This window comes from Perognathus longimembris, chromosome 3 (genome assembly GCF_023159225.1).
Source record: "Perognathus longimembris pacificus isolate PPM17 chromosome 3, ASM2315922v1, whole genome shotgun sequence".
NCBI classification, from domain to species: Eukaryota; Metazoa; Chordata; class Mammalia; order Rodentia; family Heteromyidae; genus Perognathus; species Perognathus longimembris.
Window position 1 is genome coordinate 65,204,477 of NC_063163.1, and position 21,283 is coordinate 65,225,759.

Below are 21,283 nucleotides of genomic sequence, written 5' to 3' on the forward strand. Positions count from 1 at the left end.
AGCACCCCTAAATGCCAGGGCCAGGTCCCTGACCTATCCTGATCCAAAGATAACATGGTGGTTGAAGGTTTCTTTTGGCTCATGGTGCTAAGTCACAGTGACCTACATGTCTCCTGGTTGCTGGTCTGGTAAAGACCCACCACTAAATCTCAGTGTTCCCACAATGAAAACCGATGCTCCCTGCCCCTCGTCCAGATACACAACTTCGAAGTTTATGCATTTTATTATAAAAAAATACAGAATCCAAAGTTGATTGTGATGGGAAGGGCAGGCCCCGCCCCCCGCCCCACAGCCCCTACAAAAGCCCCCAGCCCATCCCTTTGTATGGGTGGGCTTGAGCCGTCTCCCGGCAGCTGTACACAATATATATTTATATATAATATATATAAAACACAGAGTCAGGAAAGGTGGGTAGAAATATGAAATCTGTAGAAATGTGTTGTTTCCTTCACTAAATCACCTCTGAGGAGTTTCTCTTTTTGGTAGTAGGTCCCCCCACCTTTTTGTTCTATCTTTTCTTTTTTTTTTTTTTCCTTTTCTCTATTTTTCCCTTTAGAAACATTATTCGATCACAGAGTCGAGGGGGTGGGGGCTTTAACAGACGAAACGAGCTTATTGCGAAGTGTTGGCTATTCTAAAAAGTTCCCCCACCTCCCCCCACCAAAATATAAGACCCCCCCCCAACAAAAAGCTGAAGAAAAAAAAAAAGAACAAACAAACCAAGATTTCCAGTCCATCCTCAGGAATACATTAAAAATAAATCACAGTATATACTTGCTGGCTCTATTTACAGAAATATAACGTCTTTCCAGCCCTAGAGATGAGATGGTAGTGCTGGACGGAGGGCCCAGGTGTGTATGGGGGGGGGGCTTGTTTGCACAGGCTAGCCAAAGTGGTTCTGAGAGTCGGAGGGGGCGGCTGCAGCTCCACGGTGGCTGGAAAATAATCCCCACGAAGGAGGGGGCGGCTGCGGTGGACGCCTAGGGTTCCCCTGGACCACAACTAGGGGGTTCACACTGCTCCCTCCTTCCGGCTCAGGCTTGCTTGTCCCAGGGGCGCCTGAAGGTGGGCCAGCATTTGTGGGGTGCAGGAGCAGGCAGGTCCATGTCCCCTCACCCTCTTCCATTCTGTTTCTCAAAGTTACCGGCAACAGCAGGGGGAATAAATTAAGTTAAAAAACACAACGTCTTTCTTATCCAACCATGAAAACACACAAAAGAACAATTGCCAAGAAAGGCTGAGGGTTCCTCAGCACCCCCTCTGGAGGAAGGTGGCCAGGCCTGGGGCTGTGTGGCCATCTCAGTCCCCCTTGGGCATGGGGGGGGGGTGTGTCTGGCTGCCCCTCCAGTGGGCAGCACCACCGGGGAGAAGCAGGGTCTATTTGGTCTTGGAGGCGGCTGTGGTCGTGTGCAAGGCTGAGGTCGCAGGAGTAAGTGGGTCCCGGTGGGGCCAGCGTCCTTCAGGGCCAGGACTAGGAGCCCAAGAGGGTCCAGAGCACGGGAACAGTGCTGAGGAAGAGGCGGCAGCTGCCCAGGCCGCTGCAGGAGTTATTACTGGTGAAGATGGGCTCGGGGGCCTCGTACAGGGTCTCGTCTGCAGGAGACACAGAGAGAAAGCCGTCAGGTCAGCCGGGCCTGGCGGCAGAACTCAGCCTTCACGGAGAAGCTAGGAAGCTGTGAAATGATAGCAGCTAGGGAAACTGAAGCCAGGCACTGCCAGCTCACGCCTAGAATCCTAGCGAATCAGGAGGCTGAGACCCGAGGATCATGGTTCAAAGCCAGTCTGGGCAGGAAAGGCAGTGAGACTTCTATCTCCAATTAGCCACCAAAAAGCTGGATGTAGTGGTAGAGCATCAAGCCTTGGGTGAAAAAGCGAAGAGTGCAAGGCCCTAGGTTCAAGCCCAGTACACACATACACAAAGGAGAAACTGAGGCTCAGTGTGGGGCCAGCTCCAGTCACGGCTGACGGTGTTCTGAGACCTACCTGACTACCAGCTCTGTGTAGACCACTGCTGGTTGAGGACACAGTGGGAGGAAATCTGGGTCCTGCTTGTCCTCCCCTCCCCCCCAGCTTCCTCCTCCCCACTCCTGCCCCCTCCCCACCCCCACCCCCCCCAGCCCAGCACTTACTGGTTGGCCGCACATAAACTTTCAACCGCAGGCAGGGCCGGTCCACAGCGTTGGGAGGCGTGGCAGCTGGAAAGTAAAGGGACAAGGGATTCTTGGTGACTGAGATCAACCAAGGCTCTAGCACTCTTTCCCCCAATACCGGTGATCCAGTCCTGACCTTAGGCGAGGAATAAAAGTCATCCTGCATCAAAGCCCCAGATATAACACCCTCTGTTTCCCAGCCGAACGTGCACACTGCTCCTGTCCAGCTCTGACCCCAGAGCCCACATCATCTTCGTCCAGCTCACCCTTAGCAGTTAGGATTCAAAAGTGTTGAATACAGCTAGGTGCTGGTGGCTCGCCCCAGGACTGGCACACACACAGAGAAAGTACTGAATACAGATGTATTTGTTTCCAATTGATCAGAAAGAAAAAAAAAAAAAAAAGAAGGAGCATAGCCAAACAATTTTTTTGTTTGTTTGGTTTTGGTCACGGGGCTTAAAGACAGGGCCTGCGCACTATCCCTGAGTTTTTTCACTTAAGGCTGGGCTTTTTTGCTCAAGGCTGGCGCTCTACCACCTTGAGCTACAGCTCCACTTCTGGTTTTCTGGGGGTTCATTGGAGATAAGAGTCTCATGGCCTTTCCTGCTCAGGCTGGCCTTGAACTGTGATCCTCAGATCTCAGCCTCCTGAGTAGCTAGGTTTATAGGCATGATCCACTAGTGCCCGGCATGACCCAATTCTAATCCCTGTTCTCTGGGGTGTGAGCAAATTCACTTCTTTCTGAGCTGAGATGGTACATATTGTGCTTTGCGAATGATTCCTTTCTTTTGTGTGTATGTGTGTGCTGCTCCTGGGGCTTGAACTCAGGGCCTGAGCTTTTTTTGCTCAAGGCTAGTGTTCTAGCACTTGAGCCACAAATTCATATCCAGATGTTGCACAGTTAATTGGAGATCAGAATCTCAAGGACTTTCCTACTCTAGGTGGCTTTGAACTGCAATCCTTAGATCTCAGCTTCCTGAGTAGCCCGGATGGTACACCTCCAGCACCTGGCTCCTTTGGGGTTATTTGCAGAGCTGGTGAGGAAACCCAGAGCCCGATACGCACTGGACAAATTCTCCAGCATGGAACTGCCTTCCGGCCTGGGAGCCATGTTTCCATCTGCAGCGATGAGAGCCAGTGACTCATGGCAGGAGGGCACAGGAGGCAGAAGTCAGCAAAGGCCTCCGGCCAAGACGAAGAACGCCTTGCCCCTCACACTGCTCTCTGCTCCTTGGCCACTGGCTGTTGCCTGGTAGGGGTCAGGGGGTCCTTGGTGTCAGCCATAAAATCAGGAGATGGGGGAGAAATTCCTGACCCAGAAGGGTGACTGACAGGTGAGGTCCCCAAGCCTATGTGGCAGAGCTGGGACCCCCACAGCCTGGCCGCTGGCCGCTGCTCTCACCTGCCCTCCCCCCCACATGTCAGGACACAAAGATAAAAAAGCACACAATAAAAAGTAACATGCGTCACAGAGAGAGGACTTACAATTACAATAATTATCTTTCTGAAACTCCCTGTCTCAGAAAGAAAAATGTATGTTTTTCTTATATTATGAGACTTAAACACCTTCTGCCCCCTCCCCTACTTGCTTCTTCTCTGAATTAAAAGGGAGACGGAGGGAGGGAGGGAGCAAGGGAGGAAGGAAGGAAGGAAGGAAGGAAGGAAGGAAGGAAGGAAGGAAGGAAGGAAGGAAGGAAGGAAGGAAGGAAAGAAGGAAGGAAAAAACGAAACACAACAAAACAACAATTAGAACAGAGAAAGGGAAAATGGGGCCCTGTGAAGTGTAATCCGACACAGTGGGAGCCAGGGTGGCACTGCCCCCAAGTCCTCTGTAGCCCCGTGGAGGTCAGAACCCCTCCTCGACGCACCCTATTTCATGGTAGCCCCCCTCCCCCAGATGCTGACAAACAGATTCCCACTTCACAGTGAACCCTTGGTCTCAGCAGCACAGGCAAGGCCCTGAGCTCTTCACTCTCATCCCGGCAGAGATTTGGGGACTCCCCTGGACTTCCTGTCTGCTGGGGTACAGGCAGAGATGCCGCTGGATCCCTGACTACTGCTATGCACCCCCTGCCTTTAGCCCCATATGACAAGGGAGGTCCCTGGTGCAGCTCAGGGATAGGGTGGCCCCTTCCCTAGCCTAGGTCACCGGGGGACCCCACTAACCAACCACAAAGGAACTCTCCCTCCTTGGGAGCTCTTGGAGAGATGGGGACCAGGACATCTCTACTTATCTGGGATGGAATGACTCCACTGCATCACTGGGCTCTGTGTGCCTCAGTTTCCTATCCCCATTCCCCTCCCCACCCCCGGCACTGGGAGAAGGTAGAGTGGCTGTCTTTGGTTTCTGATTTCAGGTGGCTGAGGATGGGGTTCCTGGGACTCCCCAGGCCAAGGCTGAGGTCACCACGGGGAGGGTAAGCCTCAGCCCCACCCTGAGCCTCAGTCTCCCCCACATGCCAGGGGCCCACACAGGCAAAGGGCCCTGGGCAGCCACCAGCGTTCCCATTACTCACAGATGTAGTAGTACTCGTGGCCGGGGCGGAACTCAAAACCCAGGGAGAAGGGCGTGAAGAGCTGGAACTTCTCGGAGAACTTGAGCGGCCCACCGGGCGCCGCGGGCCGGTTGCATTCCCAGCGCTTGAAGCCGCGCTGCCGGTGGTCACAGGACGCGTGGCCCTCGCCGTTGACCATGTACAGCACGTAGTGCTCCATGCGCTCCGACGGGGGCAGTGGTGCCCCGTAGTGTGGGCAGTAGATGTCCAGATAGTCGTTGATGCTCACCTCCACCGTGTAGCCCCCACCGTCGCCTGCCACACCCATGTGGAACCTGCCAGGGAACAGGTAGCTGGTTAGGGGGGACACAGGGCAGAGTCGGGGACCCTCAGGGACTCATGGGCTCCATGCTGCTGTCCACGGAGCCTGGTACCAGCTTCCTTCCCAGCCAGCTCTGAGGCCTGCTTCCCCGTTTTGCCCTGGCCCCCTCCATCCACTCCCTTCCATTCACACCCTTGTCGGGCCACTCAGGGCCCAGGATGAGCCAGGAGCTGTGGTTCACACCTGGAATCCTAGCCACACAGGAGGCTGAGAGGTGAGGATGGAGGTTCAAAGCCAGATCAGGCAGAAAAGTCCACAGCACTGTCTCCAGCTGACCACCAAATAGCTGGAAGTGGAGCTGTGACTCCATGGTAAAGCACCAGCCTTGAATGGAAAAGGCTCAGGGAAAACACCTAGGCCCTGAGTTCAAGCCCTGGCACTGGGACGCATGCCCGCATGCATGCGTGTGTACACACACACACACACCCCTTGGATGTAGGTGGACTCCAGTGCCCTTTCTGTACTGTGATCCCAGTGTGTCTCTCGCCCTCTCTGAGCACCTCTACAGCCCGGAGATCCCGAGCTGACCTTCGCTTTCAAGCCCCTGGATTGGGAAGCTTCGTCCTGGATACCAACTGTGCCTCCCGCCCCCCACCTGCCCAGCCTCCAGCTTCTACCCTGGAGGTCGCCTGCCCAACCTTCCTGCAGCCCAGGAGCCCTGTCCTTCCTCCGAGGCCCTGACCCACACTCATCTTGGAGGGCGGAGGTCAGCTGGGGGCTGCACTGGTAGGAGGCTTCCCTTCCATCCCTGCCTCCGGCTACAGCAGCAGAGCCCTCAGATCTCCCGGCAGTCCCCGGGGCCCTGTCATGTAACCGCTGGCTGGCCAGGGGGCCAAGGGACGCCCTGGAGAACCTCATTAGCACATAAAAGCCCTGCCAGCTACTCTGCTTGGCCTCCTCCCTGCACAGATGGGAAACTGAGGCCTAGCAAAGCGCAGGTGGGGGGTGGGGGATGGCACTCGGACCACAGCGCTTCCTGGACAGCATGCTGGCTGTGCTGGCAGCCTGTAACTGGTAGAGCCGAGAGCTACACCGTGCTGGACTCAAGCTCAGCCCTTCAGGGCCTCAGTTTCCTTACTCTGCAGGGGACTGCGGGGAAACCTGGAGTGTATCTGTGGTTGGGTGCAGGTTCTAAAAGGACAGGCTTAGCGGGATACTGGTGGCTCATGCTGCCTATAATCCTGGCTACTCAGGGGGCTGAGATCTGAGGGTCGTGGTTTAAAACCAGCCAAGCAGGAAAGTCCATGAGTCTCTTATCTCCGATGAGCCACCAGAAAACCAGAAGTGGAGCTGTGGCTCAAAGTGGTAGAGCGCCAGCCTTGAGCAGAAAAGCTCAGGGACAGTGCCCAGGCCCTGAGTTTAAGCCTCATTATTGATAAATAAGTAAATAACTAAATATAAAAAGGACAGGCTGAGATATCCCCTCAACTGGGCTAGGTGTCCTCCAATTGTCCAAGAGTCACTGGGGTTTTCTTTTTTTTGTGAGACTTGAACTCTTGAGCCTGGGCCCTGTCCCTTTGAGCTTTTTCACTCAAGGCTGGTATTTTACCACTTGAACCGCAGCTCCACTTGCAGCTTCTTGGTAGTTAACTGGAGATAAGAGTTTCACAGATTCTTCTGCCTGGGCTGGCTTTAAACCACAATCCTCAGATCTCAACCTCCTGAGTGGCTGAGATTACATCCTGAGGTTTCTGTATGAGTGAAAAGTCTCATTGCTCTCTAATGGACAGCGGCACAACACAGATCCCCCTACCCTTGACCTGCAGGAGAGGCTGCAATGGGAACCTCAGGTAGGATGGACTCAAATATCCCCCCAGACCCTCAGTTTAACTCTTGTTTCTATAAAGATCCACACTCAGCCCCCAAGAAAACCTGGCTGTTGAGGGCCCTCTAGAGATGGGCCTTGAAGTCAAAGGCCGGTGTCCCTCTCCCATCCCTCCCGTGTCCTCATGTCTGTGTCTGACGTCAGAATGTTCTTTCTGTCCCATTTGGAGGCAGAGGCTGCCCTGCCTGCCGCCAACTTTAGAGGGGCTCTACAAGGTCCTCCTAGGCCAGAGAGGGCATGTCTGGCTCCTGATCTCTCAAAACCCACACAAGGTGCAGGTGTCGGCAGCTCACACCTGTCATTCTAGCTACTCAGGAAGCCAAGACCTGAAGATCACGGTTCAAAGCCAGGCTGGGTAGGAAAGGCTGAGACTCTTATCCTTAGTACACACACATACACACACACACACACACACACACACACACACACACACACACACTCCATACAAGGGTAGCAGTGGCTTTCCAGATTGTGCCTGGCTGGCTCAAAGCCTTTCCCTCCCCCTCAAGCTCAGAATACAACCCAAGGTCCTCCCTAGCTCATGCAGCCAACCTCCGACACTCAGGGACCTGTCTCCCCCCAACATAGTCCCTTCCAGCTCAGTCAGTCTCAGTTGTCCCCTTCCCCTACCACAGGGCCTTGGCATTCTGCTTCCATGGTCTAGAAAACGTCTCCATTCCCCAGTATGACAATGTGTGTGTGTGTGTGTGTGTGTGTGTGTGTGTGTGTGTATGTGTGTGTATATGTTGGTACTGGGGGTTAAACTCAGAGCCTGGGCTCTGTCCCTGAGCTTTTTTGCTCAAGGCTGGTACTCTACCACTTGAACCACTCCTCCATTTGTGGCCTTTTGCTCGTTATTGGAGATAAGAGCCTCATGGGCTTTCTTGCTCAGGTTGGATTCGAACTGTGATCCTCAGATCTCAACCTCCTGAGTAGCAAGGATTAGACTTGAGCCACCAGTGCCAGGGTTCCCAAGATGACATGTCTACACCCTCATATCCGCCCACCCCTCTGCATACAACGGCGCTCAATATACTTGCTTCTTGAGCTAAAAGGCCAATGGTTTGAGGAGTTGGGAGTTGAGGCAGCACCCCAGGCGGGTGGGTCCCTGGGGAAGCCCTTTCCCCACTCCGTGCCGGCCGCCTGAGTGGGCCTCCCCCGCCCCCCTTCCTGACTCTAAAATAGCGACGGCCTTGCTGTGTTGGCATTCCTGGTTCCAAGTTGGCAGCTGAGCCAGGGGCGGGCGGGCGCCTTGCCCCTGCTCAGGGTGGCGCCTACACAGAAGGACAGGGAGAGGGGGTCTCCATCCCAAAACCCAGCCTGGTGTGAGCAAAACAAAGCTTTATCGGGCTCCACCAGCCTGGATATGCAAATGCTAGTGGAGATTCTCACTCAGGGGTTAATGACTGATTTGAGATCTCTTCTTTCCTACCAGGCCTTCCCTATGAGCTCCACAGACCCATTCTGCCCCCTCCCCTTCACCCTGCCAGTGTCAGGGTCCATACTGAGACAGTGCCCTCCCCACCCCCAGAGTCCCTGGAGCTCTGTACCTCACCCTCCTTGGGCCACCCCAACCTTACCCCTGCCTCCTCCTGGGTACCACCCGGCCCGCAGCTAATGAACTTCCAATCTCTGCCTGTGAAGTCATTAAACACTAATAGCAAAGCAACTAATTAGGAGTCTCACCCAAAACTGGAATGAGGGTGAGCTAGGCCGCCTTCCTGGACTGGAAACTGAGGCACCCACTGTCGGGACCGGTGGCCAGGGTCCCCTGCTGGTGGGCAGCGAACGCCCATCCCCTGTGGCACTGAGCAAGTCGCACACAAAGCCTTGTTTGCTCATCCTGGACTGGGTGCGACACTGCGGAGGGTCCAGGCCTGCCCAGGAGTGGCAGTACAGTCCCGAGGCCGCACTGGGATATACCCCGGCCCAAGTGCTTGCTTTTTGGTCCTGGGGAATCGCACTTTTCCACGAAGCTACACCCAGCCCCCAATCCCAAGTGTTAAGGTGCTGAAGACAAAGATCCTCCATCTTGGTCTAGCCAGGACCTCAAACGTAATGAAAACCTCCGGAGGGCCCAGGATGAGCCCCGAGTAAAGAGGACAATGGCCTTGTGGGTACAGAAAGGTAAACTGAGGCAAGGGCATCCATGCCCAAAACAAGAAAGAAGTGGAGGAGATGGGGCTGTGGTTCCATAGTGAATGCTTGCGTAGCATGCGCCAGGCTCCAGGCTCGTCCCTAGCGTCGCCAAGAAAGAAAAAAAGAGAGAAGAGAAAAGAAAGAAAAAAGCAATGGACTGGGTGAGAACAAAATGCCAGCGGCAGGCTCAGAGAGGGAGGTAGCAAGGGGGCAGCCCGAGAGGGTCCACTATCCTCCGTTACCTCTCTCACAAACCCAGGTTGCCCTTGACCCTCGTTGGCCAGCACAAGGACCCCCAACGGCCACCGTTTCTGGTGTCCCTGCATGAGCCACTGTCTCTCACCGCTGCTTTGTCCTTGAAATGGGGACATGGGCCCCCAGGACAGGTGGATTGGGGGACAGGAAGGAATCACTCAAGGAGACCAAGGGACAGTGACCACGTAGGCTGAGATCCCCATACCGACAGGACACAGGTACAGGAGAGAGGTTGAACCCCAATCGGCATGGCTGCCCACAGAGTTCAAACGTCTGCTTGAGGTTAAATCAAAAATCCCCCGGGGCCGGTCGGCTGGCCCCAGCCGGCCTTTAAGCTGTATGTCTGGAACAGTGTCTGCATGGTGGTAGGGGCAAGACTGGGGTATGGCTCTGCCCCTTTCCCCAGCATGGCCCTACCAGATGGGGGGACACAGTAGAACATCCTCCCTGCATTCACACACACACACACACACACACACACACACACACACACACACACGCACCCCTGCAACGCAGCAACACAGAGCTGGGAGCTGGTGGCTCGCGCCTTAATCCTCCATATCCAGGAGGCTGAGATCTGAGGACTGTGGTTCCAAGTCAGCCCAGGCAGGAAAGTCCATGAGACTCTTTATCTCCAATTATCCAGCAAAAAGCTGGAAGTGGAGCTGTGGCTCAAGTAGCAAATTGTCAGGCTTGAGTGAAAAAGCTAATGGGCAGCACCCAGGCCCTGAGTTCAAGCTCTAGTACCGGCACAAAAATACAAAAACAAAATAAAACCCAAGAATGGCAACATCGGACACAGCTCTGATGGCTCCATTTCCAGGAGGAGAGGGGCAGGATAGGATGGAGGGGCGGAACAACAGAAGGAAGCCCTCGGCCCCAGTGGAAACTGCCACCCAGATCTTGTGGCGTGCCTGCCATTCCGTTCCTGGGTCTCACTGCCAGGTCCCCGGCAAGCCCCCCAGGGAATGAGTACTGGAAGGAGGAGGCCAGAATGACCAGCACCCCCTGCCCAGTCCTCGACTCCTCTGTCTGACATCCCTCAGAGAGCCAATGGATCCCAGTACGGAGCCCCCTGGCTTTCTGTGCAAGCCAACGCGGCTGAGGTTCCCTGTGCCGGTGAATGAGGGTGGGGAGCCAGGATGTGGTCCCCACATAAGCCAGGAAGCCAGAGAAAGGGAGAGAGAGAAAGAGGCTGGGAGAGACGGAGACACAAAGCCAGCCTGCCTGGTGCCTGAATGGTGGTGCCTCAGAATTTGGAACCTGGTTCCTGACTGGGCCATGCTGGCCATCTAAGACCTCCTCTCTTGACCACGGAGCTGCCTCAGTTTCCCTCTGAAATCCTGGGATGGTGGCTTTGTCTGACACATGCCCGGCTATGCCACCGCCTGTGTCTTGCTTAGTCTCCCAAATCCTAAAAGCGCTGGATTCCCCCTAGTTCTCAGCCCTCACCTCCCCACCTTGAATTTTCCAGGCTACCACTTTCCAAACCCCTTAAGCTTGGGGGTGTGATCTCTCTCTCTCTCTCACACACACACACACACACACACTCATGCGGCAAAACCTCAGCATTGTCCCCTTTGAAGCCAGTTCCCCAGGGGCCAAAGTGGCCAGCAGAGCCACCAGGACCCCAGGGTGCCAGGCCATTTCCCTCAGGGACCGAACTGCCGCTCCCCCCTCGCCCCACCTGGTATTCAGACAAAGCTTCTGCTGCCCACCCCAAAAGCCTCTGACCCATGTCCACTGGGGATGGTGCCGACCCATAGCGCTCATCTGCATCACAACCGGAGGCCATCCTCTGTGGTGCCACTCCGGGCTTCCAGTGGTCCGTCTCCTCAGCCCCGGTGCCCACGCAGCCAGGTCACCACTGTGGGCCACCCTGGTAACTGTGCCCACACTGTAGGCCCTGGGCAGCCAGAGTTGACCCCATACTGGTATCCTCCTTAAGCCCACAGACATACAGCATACAGATATGCACGCGTGAGTCCCATGCTCCAACACGCACATGCACACATACTGCACACAGATTCACATACAGCACACAGACACACAGAGCCCTGTGTGTGCCTCAACATGGCAGGCATTCGGTGTAGACACCCTCATGCAAATGCGGGTGCAGCACACATGCAGACACACAGTCGACTCCATGCACAGCCACGCAGTCATGCGTGAAACACACTACAGCCAAGGCTGCCATGGGCATGCAGGCTCATGGGACACCCTGCAACAGACATGTGTGTGCCCACACAGACATGCACCCCTGGGGTCTCTGCATATTATGGACAAGAGCATGCAGCTACACACTGCCACCCAGCTCCGCAAGACCCCCCCAGATACATCTCCCCATTTATGGAGGCGTGTGAGCCGCCATGCAAAGCCATGCAGACCAGGGCCATGCCAGAGATGCCCCTAGCTGGTGCCAGTGGGGCTGGGGACAGGCCCAGAGGCCAGCCCAGGGTGCCCAGCTGGGCAGGTCTGCTCCATGAGGGTAGTGAGGGTGTAGGACGGGTAGCTGGGCCGGCTGACGGGACCCCACCTATGACACCAGAGCAAATGGGTACAGGGCTTTCTCTTGTCCACGCCATCCACGGCCGCACTTCCCAGCAGGGAGAATGTAATTTGGGCAACAGCCATACACTTATTACCTCAGTGCAGGTACCGGCCAGCCGGGCAGAAGGAGTGGCCAGCCACGCTGCAGCACTGCCTGGACCATAGTCCCCATCCGAGTGAACACGCCGCTGCTTTGGGCTGCCATACGACTGCCGGTCCCTAGCAGAACATGCCCAATCCACCTTCACCACCGCCCCGGCTCACCATGCCCCACGCTCTGACTGGAGGTCCTTGTCTCTTCCCTGTGATCTCTGTCAGATGTCACCATCCATAATGGGGGAGGGGGGCTCTAGCCCTGTCCTTGTCACTGGCCACCGAGCCCCCCTCCCTCACACCCCAGGCACAGACCCGATCCCTCCTCTTCAGGCTGATGTTCCCATCACTGGCTCCCCAGTGACCCCTCTTCCTGTTGGGGCCCTGTACTCCCCTCTCATCTAAGCACAGGTTCTGATCTAGGTGCCCCTCCCAGTTCTCCCAGTCTGCTTCTATAGAGCCCCCCCCATCCCCAATGTCAATGACGAAGTTCTTATTCTGGACAGAGCCGGGTCCTGAGCGCCACTGCAGGCTTTGGGGGACAGCCCAGTAACCTGGAGAGTCGAGGCAGGAGAAGGAGTTGAGGACAGGGAGACCGAGGAAGGTTCTTGCTGTGGGGTGGAGGGGTCAGCTGGGCTCACCACCGGGCTGTCCCCTCCTACGACATTGTCAGGTCACAGCAGCAGGAGGGGCCCCGTGCCCAGCCCTAGGGGCACTAGGGGTTGGGGAGGGGTTGTCACCATTTTTCCAGGGTGGGGGGAAGGGCCAGCCTACATCCCACTGTCCTGTGACCCTCTCTTGCAGGCGGTGACAGTGGGTGGCCAGGACCTCCTTTCTTCCCCATGCCAGGCTCTTCAAGTGTTTGCCAGAACAAAAGACAGGCCACACTGGGACGAAGATTCCGGAACTGAAACCAAAAACTTGGGCCAGGGAAGCGCTGCGTGCTGGGTTCCCTTCGCAGCAGCCGTGACCAAGGGACGGGGAAGAGCCGTAATCACATCCACATGTGACCGGCACAGCAGGCAGTGTGGGGCTGGCTCTGTGGTGGCCTGGCCACCCGGGGTCTCTGCCCTCAGTCCTGTCCTGGGGCCCAGCCCCACAGGCCTGCATCCGTGGGGGGGATGTCTGAGGACGCTCACTGTCCCCGTGTTGGGACACCGGCCACTCTCATCCCGGAACCTGCCTAAAAGATGACCCTTTAAGCAACTTTCCACCTGGGGATCAGGATAGCAAGCGACAGCTGAGGACTCCGAGGTGACGGCCACTTAGGAGGGCAGCTCAGCTGGCTGGTGTGGGAAGCAGCTGGAACACAGAGTGACCAGTGACAGAGCAGCTGGGAGCAGGGAGGCCAGCCAGCGCGGTCCAATGTGTAGCCTGGTCAGCTACGGGCAGCCCAAAACCTTGAGTGACAGGACTGGACTCGGAGCCCCAGAAAACCCAGAACCCCATCTTCCCACAAGACCCTCAGTCCATTCTAGCTTCTGAGACCCTGGAACCACCCAGAGGGTTCTACAATGTCCGTGATGTGGTCAGTGGCCAGAGAAAACTTTTCCTGTTATACTAACAGGGATTCCGCCATCCTCCAAATTGTATTCGGTGCCTGGCAGGGTCCGACATACATAGCCGGGTTGTGCAGGCAGTCCGCAGGGCCCCCCTCCACCGGGCGTGGCAGGCTGGGCACCAGGCCACCTGGGTCCCGCCCCAGCAAGGCTGCCCTGGCCGTGACCTTGAGCTAGCCCGTCATCCCTCTGCACCTCAGTTTCTCCATCAGCTTCCAAGACCATGGAAGAGGACATTATTCACTCGGACCTCCCAGACTGCCCTTTGGTGCCCCAGCGTCTCGGCCGCTAAAACGCCCTGACCGAGGCGCCCCTGGAGTGAAAGTGAGGTAGGAAAGGGCCGATCCAACTTCCCCCAAGTTTACGTAGGGACCCCGGACAGGACGCACTCACAGACCCCTGGTCCTTAGAGGCACTGGACCCCGACCCACCTTCAGACGCCTAAGTGCAGAGATCCCCGGGGATCCCCCAACAACTCCTCAAGCCCTGAGAGGTCCCGGGAGAAAGAGCACAAGGGATCAGGGATCCTCCGAGTCCAGACAAGGAACTCAAGGGCTGCCTGACTTCTCAGGGTGCAGAGCGGTGTCGCCCTCCCCCCCCCCCCCGCACCACACACACACAAAAAACTCTCCTGGAGCCCGTGGGCGCCCTGGGGAATGCGGGGCGCGAGTCTGCACGCGAGTGGGGCGCCCGGAGAGAATGCACGGGGCGCGCAAGTCCTCCAAAGTCCGGGGAGCCGACACGGCCCCTCCCCGGGGATCCCCGGGGGCGCCCACCCCCCGCCCGGCGGCAGCGCGCGGGGGGCTCACGGGCCGGGGCCTGGGGAGGCCGGCGGCGGCAGCGGCGGCGGCGGCGGGGGGCCCCCCGGGGGTCCCCGGCGCTGCGCGGCGCTCACCTGGGGTTGCTGCGGTTCCAGTACACGGCGTAGCGGTCGGCGTTGGCGCGGGCGGCGTCCTCGGCGCGCGCGCGCAGCGGCAGCAGCAGCAGCAGCAGCGGCAGCAGCGGGCGCTGCGCGGGCGCCATGGCCCCGGTCCGGCAGCCGCGCTCTCCGGCCGCCGCCTGCCCGCGTCTCCGCCTCCTCCTCCGCCGCCGCCGCCGCCGCCGCTGCCGCCGAGCGGGCGGGCGGGCGGGCGGAGCGCGCGGCGCGCTTGGAGATCCCCGCCGCTCCGCCTCCGCGCGCGCGCGGGCCGGCGAGCGAGCCGGAGACCTCGGGCGCCGAGAACGCAGGCGGCGGGGCCGGCAGCACCCCCCGCGCCCCCGGGCGCGGCGGACCCGGCCGCTCACCGACTCCCCAGCGCCGAGGAGGGGCCAGCTCCGGCCTTTGTCCCACCCGAGCGCCGGGAGGGTCGCGGGCGCCCCCTCCTGCCGCGCCCAGCCGTGCGGGGCTGGGTGGGGTGGGGTTCTAGTCTCAGCCGCGCCCCACCCTGGCCAAGACCCGCGCAGACTCAGCCTCCCCCTAGGGTCCAGCCCCTGCCGCCCGGATCTGCGGGGAAGTGGCGGGAAGGAGTGCGGGTCCTCAGCCCGGCCGGGCCTCCGGGTGTCTCGGTGAAAGCGACCCAGGCCTTCTGCAGAACCCCCGCTCTGCAGAGGCAGAGATCAGAGGACTCACCTCCTTGGAACACTATGGGCCCCAAAATCTTAAATCAGCCTGGATTGGCTCTGATCCCTCCCGGGGAGCCAGTGGAAAGCTTGGGCATGGCTTGACCCAAGTCCACAGCTCCCTCTGAAGTCTACACCTTCATGTCCTATGTCCCAAAAGTCACTTTTCCCTTCCCGAATCTGGAGCCAGCTTCTACTCCTGCTGATCCAGCAGTGCCCACCTGAGTTCCGAAGGTGCCAAGCACACAGCAGGTGGCCCCATAGAGACTGAGTCTGAGCAAGTTCAGAATGGATCGGAGAGAGTCCAGAGGAAGATCCAAGGTCAACAGCAAACAAACAATCCAACCTTGAAGCTGCTGGCTAGGGAGCACAGGGAAAGCCAGACCTATAATCCTAGCTCCTCTGGAGGCTGAGATCTTAGGACTCAGGTTCGAAGCCAGCCTGGTTAGGAAAGGCTGAGAGACACTTATCTCCAATTAACCACCAAAAAGCTGCAAAAAGCTGCAAAAAGCTGTGGCTCAAGTGGTAGAGAAGGTAGCCTTTGAGTGAAAAAGCTAAGAGAACAATGTCCAGTTCAAATCTCAGTACTGGCACAAAAAGGAAGGAAGGAGGGCTGGGAATATGGCCTAGTGGCAAGAGTGCTTGCCTCCCATACAGGAAGCCCTGGGTTCGATTCCCAAGCACCACATATATAGAAAATGGCCAGAAGTGGCACTGTGGCTCAAGTGGCAGATGAAGCCAGGGACAGTGCTTAGGCCTGAGTTCAAGGCCCAGGACTGGCAAAAAAAAAAAAAAAAAGGAAAGAGAAGGAAAAAATGAAGGAAGCAGGCCTTGGTAGAGGGCCCAGCAGGAGCAGCACAGAATGACCTACCCTTAGCCAGGCACCAATGGCTCACGCTTGTAAGCCTAGCTACTCAGGAGGCTCAGATCTGAGGATCATGGTTCAGAGTCAGCCCTGGCAGGAAAGTCCGTGGGACTCATCTCCAATGAACCACCAGAAGAAAACTAGAAGTGGAGCTGTGGCTCAAAGTAGAGCACTACTAGCCTTGAGCAAAAAGCTCGGGGACAATGCCCAGGCCCTGAGTTCAAGCCCCATGATGGACAAAAGAAACAAAAAGAAAAAAAGGAAAGAAAAGAAAAAAAACAAACAACCTATCCTCTAGTTTTGCTCTTATTCATGCCACAGGCTCTCTGGACAGACCTTGTGCTGTGGAGGGTCGGCTACCAAGTGCTAGTTGGAAAATGCCTGTGGTGTCCAGCCATATCCCACGTCACTGGGTTTGTTTCCCTAGTTGGGCCTAGTGTAGGGTATGTGACCCTAGTTGGGAGTCAAGGGTTTTTGGACCCAGGAAGGTCATCTTTGTAGGGACAGAGTGCTCAGAGGTTGGCAAACTGACGGGAGCTGAGCAGGGCAGGGACTGGCTCTCTGAGGTGTGTGTGAGCCTGTGTCATTTGTCCACAGAGCTCCCTCTCTACTTCCTTGCTTGCCTTATCACCAACATTAAAACCTATGCTCAAGCCTTCAATCTTAAACCATTTAGGAGGCTGAGATCTGAGGACTGAGGTTCAAAGCCAGCCTGGGCAGGAAAATCCACGAGACTTTTTCTTTCCTCCCAATTAACCAGCAAAAAGCTGAAAATGGAGATGTGGCTCACGTGGTAAAATGTCAGGCTTGAGCAGAAAAAGCCTAGTGAGAGCATGAAGCTATGAGTTCGAACCCTAGTATGGACGGACACACACACACACCAAAAAAATTAAACAAGTATGCTCAAACCTGGGAGCCTGGGCTGGGGATATGGCCTAGTGGCAAGAGTGCCTGCCTCATATACATGAGGCCCTGGGTTCGATTCCCCAGCACCACATATACAGAAAATGGCCAGAAGTGGCGCTGTGGCTCAAGTGGCAGAGTGCTAGCCTTGAGCAAAAAGAAGCCAGAGACAGTGCTCAGGTCCTGAGTCCAAGCCCCAGGACTGGCCAAAAAAAAAAAAAAAAAAACCTGGGGGCCTGTTCTATTACCCCACTGAGATGAAATTCTCTGCCTTCTCTTCTCCAGGGCTCTCAGCTGGGTTGCCCTACATGGTCAGGATTGGAGGTCTTGTCCCCTGATTTGAGCACCGACCTACCAGGGCAGCACCTTCAGACACTGACCACCTGTGGGGAGTCTGGGGCTCCAGAACACTGGTTCCTAAGAAGCTGTCTGGGGTGTGGGGGGTCTGCTTCGGGTTTCTGGGCGCAGAGGTGCCTGTTGGACCCACATGAAGAACCTGTAGCTCCAAGTCCAGAGCATTCTGCCTACAAAGATGTGTGTTCAAAGTCCCCGCCCCTGCCTGGGCCCAGGAGCCCTTCCTGCTGTGAGGGACCCCCAGGTTGGGGAGGGGTGTGTGGATGGTGATCATTTCTTTCCAAACTTGCAGGTCTTCACCTGGCAGGACCAGCCCCAAGGGCACTCGGGGATGGGACCACCTCAAAAGACCCAGTGGGCCAGCTCATTTGCATGCAGGGGCCACCAAGGCGAGATCTGCCGCTGCCTGCCACCGAGCGGATTTGAGCAGAAGCTCCGCTTTCCTTCTGTTCTTGTCTCTCTCTCAAGGTCAGAGCCCGAGCGGGGACAGGAACAAAGGCAGCTGTCCCCCATTCAACCTCGCCGCACCCGCTGGCCGCTCTTGAGGACCAGAAAGGGAGGGGAGGGCAATGCCTGTGGCTCCAGACCTGGCCTGACAAGCTGCTCTAAGGGACCCTGCAGTCCAGCATGGTGGAGGAGGCCCCAAAGCCCTGGCCTTTGTGGGGCAGGAGGCTGTCCCAGCCTGGACTCTCAGCCAGCCATAGGCAGCTGGGGATGAGTGGGGTCATTTTAGACTTGGCTTCTTTCACAGTCAAAGGTCAGAGGTCAAGCTTATTTTGGGGACAAGGGTCAGGCAGGGCCAGGGCCAATTGTCAGCTCTAGATCTAGGGCAGGCTGTTGACAGGATCTGTCCCTGTTCACCCAGAGTCTTTATTCTGCCTGGGACTGCATCCTGAGGTCAGGAGCCCACCCACACTCGAGAGGGTGCTCGCCAGCCCGGCCCCTGGCCCCGGCTCCCACCAGCAGCCCTCACCCATCACTGGCCACCCCAGCACCACCCACTGACTCCTCAGCCCACAGGGCAAGGCTGCTGGGGTTGCGATCAGCCCTGGCGGCCCCTCTGTCTTCAAAGGCCATAAAGCTGTGGAGGAGGCTAAAAATATGCAGGGAGAAATTTCTCATTACAGAATAAATTAGACCAAATCCAATGTCTGCTCTGGCTCCGGTGGATTCCGAAATCCTGGGGTGGCCAGGCAGGGTGGGGTGGGAAGTGGGTAGTGGGAGGTCAGAGTAGGCTCTGAGCCCTGAAGATTCAGAAATCCTGGTGTGGCTTGGCAGAGTAGAGTGGTTAAGAGGTGCTGACAGGTCCCAGTGGTGTCTATGGGAGCCCCAGTCTTTCTGGCCAGTCAGTCTGGGGAGTGGTAACAGGGTGACCCAGTCAGTGTCTAGCTAGGCTGCACCCATCTGTGAGCTAGGTAGAATCTCAAGACTACAGAAGATAGAGGTAGGTCCCTCCTGCTGGGAAATGAAGTTCTATTCCAAAATGCAGTACAGGACCATAGGATTCTTGAGCCCCACCACCAGCAACAACAGGCACACACCCCGGGCTGGCTTTCTACCCTCTCCTCCCATCTCATCTTCCCCCTTCCTCCTCCTCCCGTTTGACTTTCCTACCACCCCACTCTGTACCAACCCTGTACCAACCCTTCTCCCTTCCCATCTCCCAACTTCTTCCCCAGGCATCCCCTCCTCCTCCTCCTCCTCCTCCTCCTCCTCCTCCTCCTCCTCCTCCTCCTCCTCCTCCTCCTCCTCAAAGTCCCTCTCCTCCTCCTCCCCTGCCCCTCCTCCTCCTCCCTCCTTCCCCCTCTTCTTTTGCCCAAGACCCAGCCTGTCATTTTCTATAATTGGCTGGCATTTTACCACCTGAGCCACACCTCTAACTCCTTCCTTCCCAACTTCTCTCCTCCTTCCCTCCTTTTAATCTTCCTGTCCTCCTATCTCCCTGCATTCCCTATCTTCCTCCCTCTTCTTTTCTTTTCCTTCTTTTTTGGCAGTACTGGGATTTGATTGCCTTCCTCAGCTAGTCCTCTACCATGTGAGCCATGCCTCCAATCTGGCTTTTTTGCTGGTTAGAGAGTCAGTCCCACAGACTTCTCTGCCTGGGCTGGTCTTGAACCCCAATCCTCCAGATCCCAGCCTCCTGTGGTACTGGGATCACAGGCACGCAGCTCTTCTTTCTCCTTTTTGATACCCCTCCTTCCGATCTCCAGGCCTTTGCACACAGATTCATCCTTCCAAGGCCTCTCCTGGCCCTTCAGCTGTCATGTTCATAGCTTCCTAGTTTAGGCTGAGGTACGCGATATGGTGATGCCATTCCATGCAGGCCCCATACACCTCTCTGAACTGCTGGGGCCAGGAATTTTGATTCATTTAGCCAAGCTGTGCAGCTCCCATGCTAGTGTTTCTTAGAGCCATGTGGGGCCACATACGTGGGGAACCACCAGTGAAAGTGCCAAGGGCAGACACTGACAGCTGTGTGGTGGCATGGGTAACTCGGGGCCCCCATAGGGTGAGATGGAGGCCCTGCTGAGCCCATAGAGAGGACACAGAATGCAGGACAATGACCTGGTGACTCGAGGAAGGAGCACAGCTCCATCATCAGCTGTCTCCTAGGAGACCACAGTGCAGGTAGGACCGTGTCTGTGAAGTCCCTCCAGTCAGCAGATGAGCCAACTCTTGTCTCTAGGAAAATGCCATCAGTGTCATCCTGCCTTCCTGGCACAGATGGGGAAGCCGAGGCTGTGCTGTGAGTCACAGCCAGGCCTGGAATCCAGGCTGACGACTCCAGCTAGAGCTCGGTGGTAAAGATTTCCGCTTATGTCCAGTGGGCACTTTGGGGAAGGTACAGGGACAAGAGATGTTTAAGGTCTTAGGGTCTGCTCCGGTGACAACCGTCTGCGCATGTGTGCTCATGCATCCCTCTGGTGTGTGACTGCCTGTGGTGTGGATCTTGTCTGCATGGTTGTGTTCTGTGCCTGCGTGTGCATTTGCATGAGGTGCAGGAAGCACTGGGAGCCGCCTCCCGGGGCATTCACACTGGAGCACACAGGCCCAGGGCCTTTCATCTCACGCTGACAGGCTCCTCTCCTGGCTAAAAGCGGCCCCCAGCTCCCAGCTAATAGTGCATTAACCTTGGTGGGGGTGGCCAATTACTCCAAGCTAATGCTGGGGGAGGGGTGCGTGGGGATGGGCCTGACAGGTGCAGGATGAGAAGCAGACCTTCTCCGTGAGGGGGTGGGGCAGGAAGCGGCTGGGCGGAGGGGTGGCACGTTCCCAGCTCCGGATGGCAGCGAGAGGGTCTCTCCTGACCTCATTAGAGTAATTAATGTGCCTTTTGAAGCTGCAGAAGTGGCTGAGAACTGCGGGAAAGGGGGCGCAGATCACAGGGTGCGGGGGGGGGGGGGCAAGGATTGTGTCTTTGTGCCTGTCCCGCTGGGTTTGATGTAGAGAGACAAGAGATGGACAAAGTGAAGAAGGCAGATGGAAAGACAATCGAGACAGGTCTCCAAGCCAGACCCACAGGGCCACAGAGATGACAAGGAACAGGCAGAGCGCAGGGACTATCCACCTGCATCTGTCATTGGGCCAGGCTCCATAGGGGCTCTTGCCTCAATCTTGGGAGCCACCTTCTTAAGCAGAACCTCATTCTCCCAAGGTTGAGGTACAATCATTGAGGGCTTCCTGGGGGTGGGGGAGGGTGCAGCAGAGTAGACAGGGAGGCCAGGCCACTGGGAGGGAAGGAGAGATTCATGGTCGGGCAGGCAGCTAAGTAGACAGGACAAGATGAGGACAAGGGAGAGAGGGAGGAACACCCTGGCCTATGATACGGACACCCTCTGGTGCCCCAGTTGCCGGCAGGACGCCATGCTCAGCCTGGAAGGAGAGTCATGGGGCTGAGGTAGACACCTGAGGACCCACAGGTTAGGGGTAGGCAGTGGTCTCAGCCCATTGGTATGGGTGAAGGCAAGGAGCTTGGAAGGTACAACCCAGCAGTAGTCTGGCTCCTGAGACAAAGTGAGGGGGTGGTGGTGGCCGACAGCACGAGGCTACCACCTAGTGGTGGCTCATCTCTATGACATGGCAGACAGGGCTCTCTCTGGCCAGCAGCTGGGAG

The 21,283-nt window shown here is 56.9% G+C and overlaps 1 protein-coding gene across 2 annotated transcripts; it reads right to left on the minus strand.

Moving 5' to 3' along the window:
• Positions 1 to 334: 334 nt before the first annotated feature.
• Efna2 (ephrin A2) lies at positions 335 to 15,362 on the minus strand. Of its 2 annotated transcripts, none has more exons than XM_048340854.1 (4): positions 15,269 to 15,362; positions 4,667 to 4,980; positions 2,130 to 2,195; positions 335 to 1,593 (listed from the first exon to the last, which is right to left on the minus strand). In XM_048340854.1, exons 1-4 carry the CDS (start codon positions 15,307 to 15,309, stop codon positions 1,472 to 1,474), a joined length of 543 nt encoding a protein of 180 aa, XP_048196811.1. In that variant the 5' UTR covers positions 15,310 to 15,362; the 3' UTR covers positions 335 to 1,471. The 2 variants fall into 2 exon arrangements, with proteins under 2 accessions (XP_048196811.1, XP_048196810.1); XM_048340853.1 differs by lacking the exon at positions 15,269 to 15,362 and adding an exon at positions 14,344 to 14,471.
• Between the last annotated feature and the right edge of the window lie 5,921 nt (positions 15,363 to 21,283).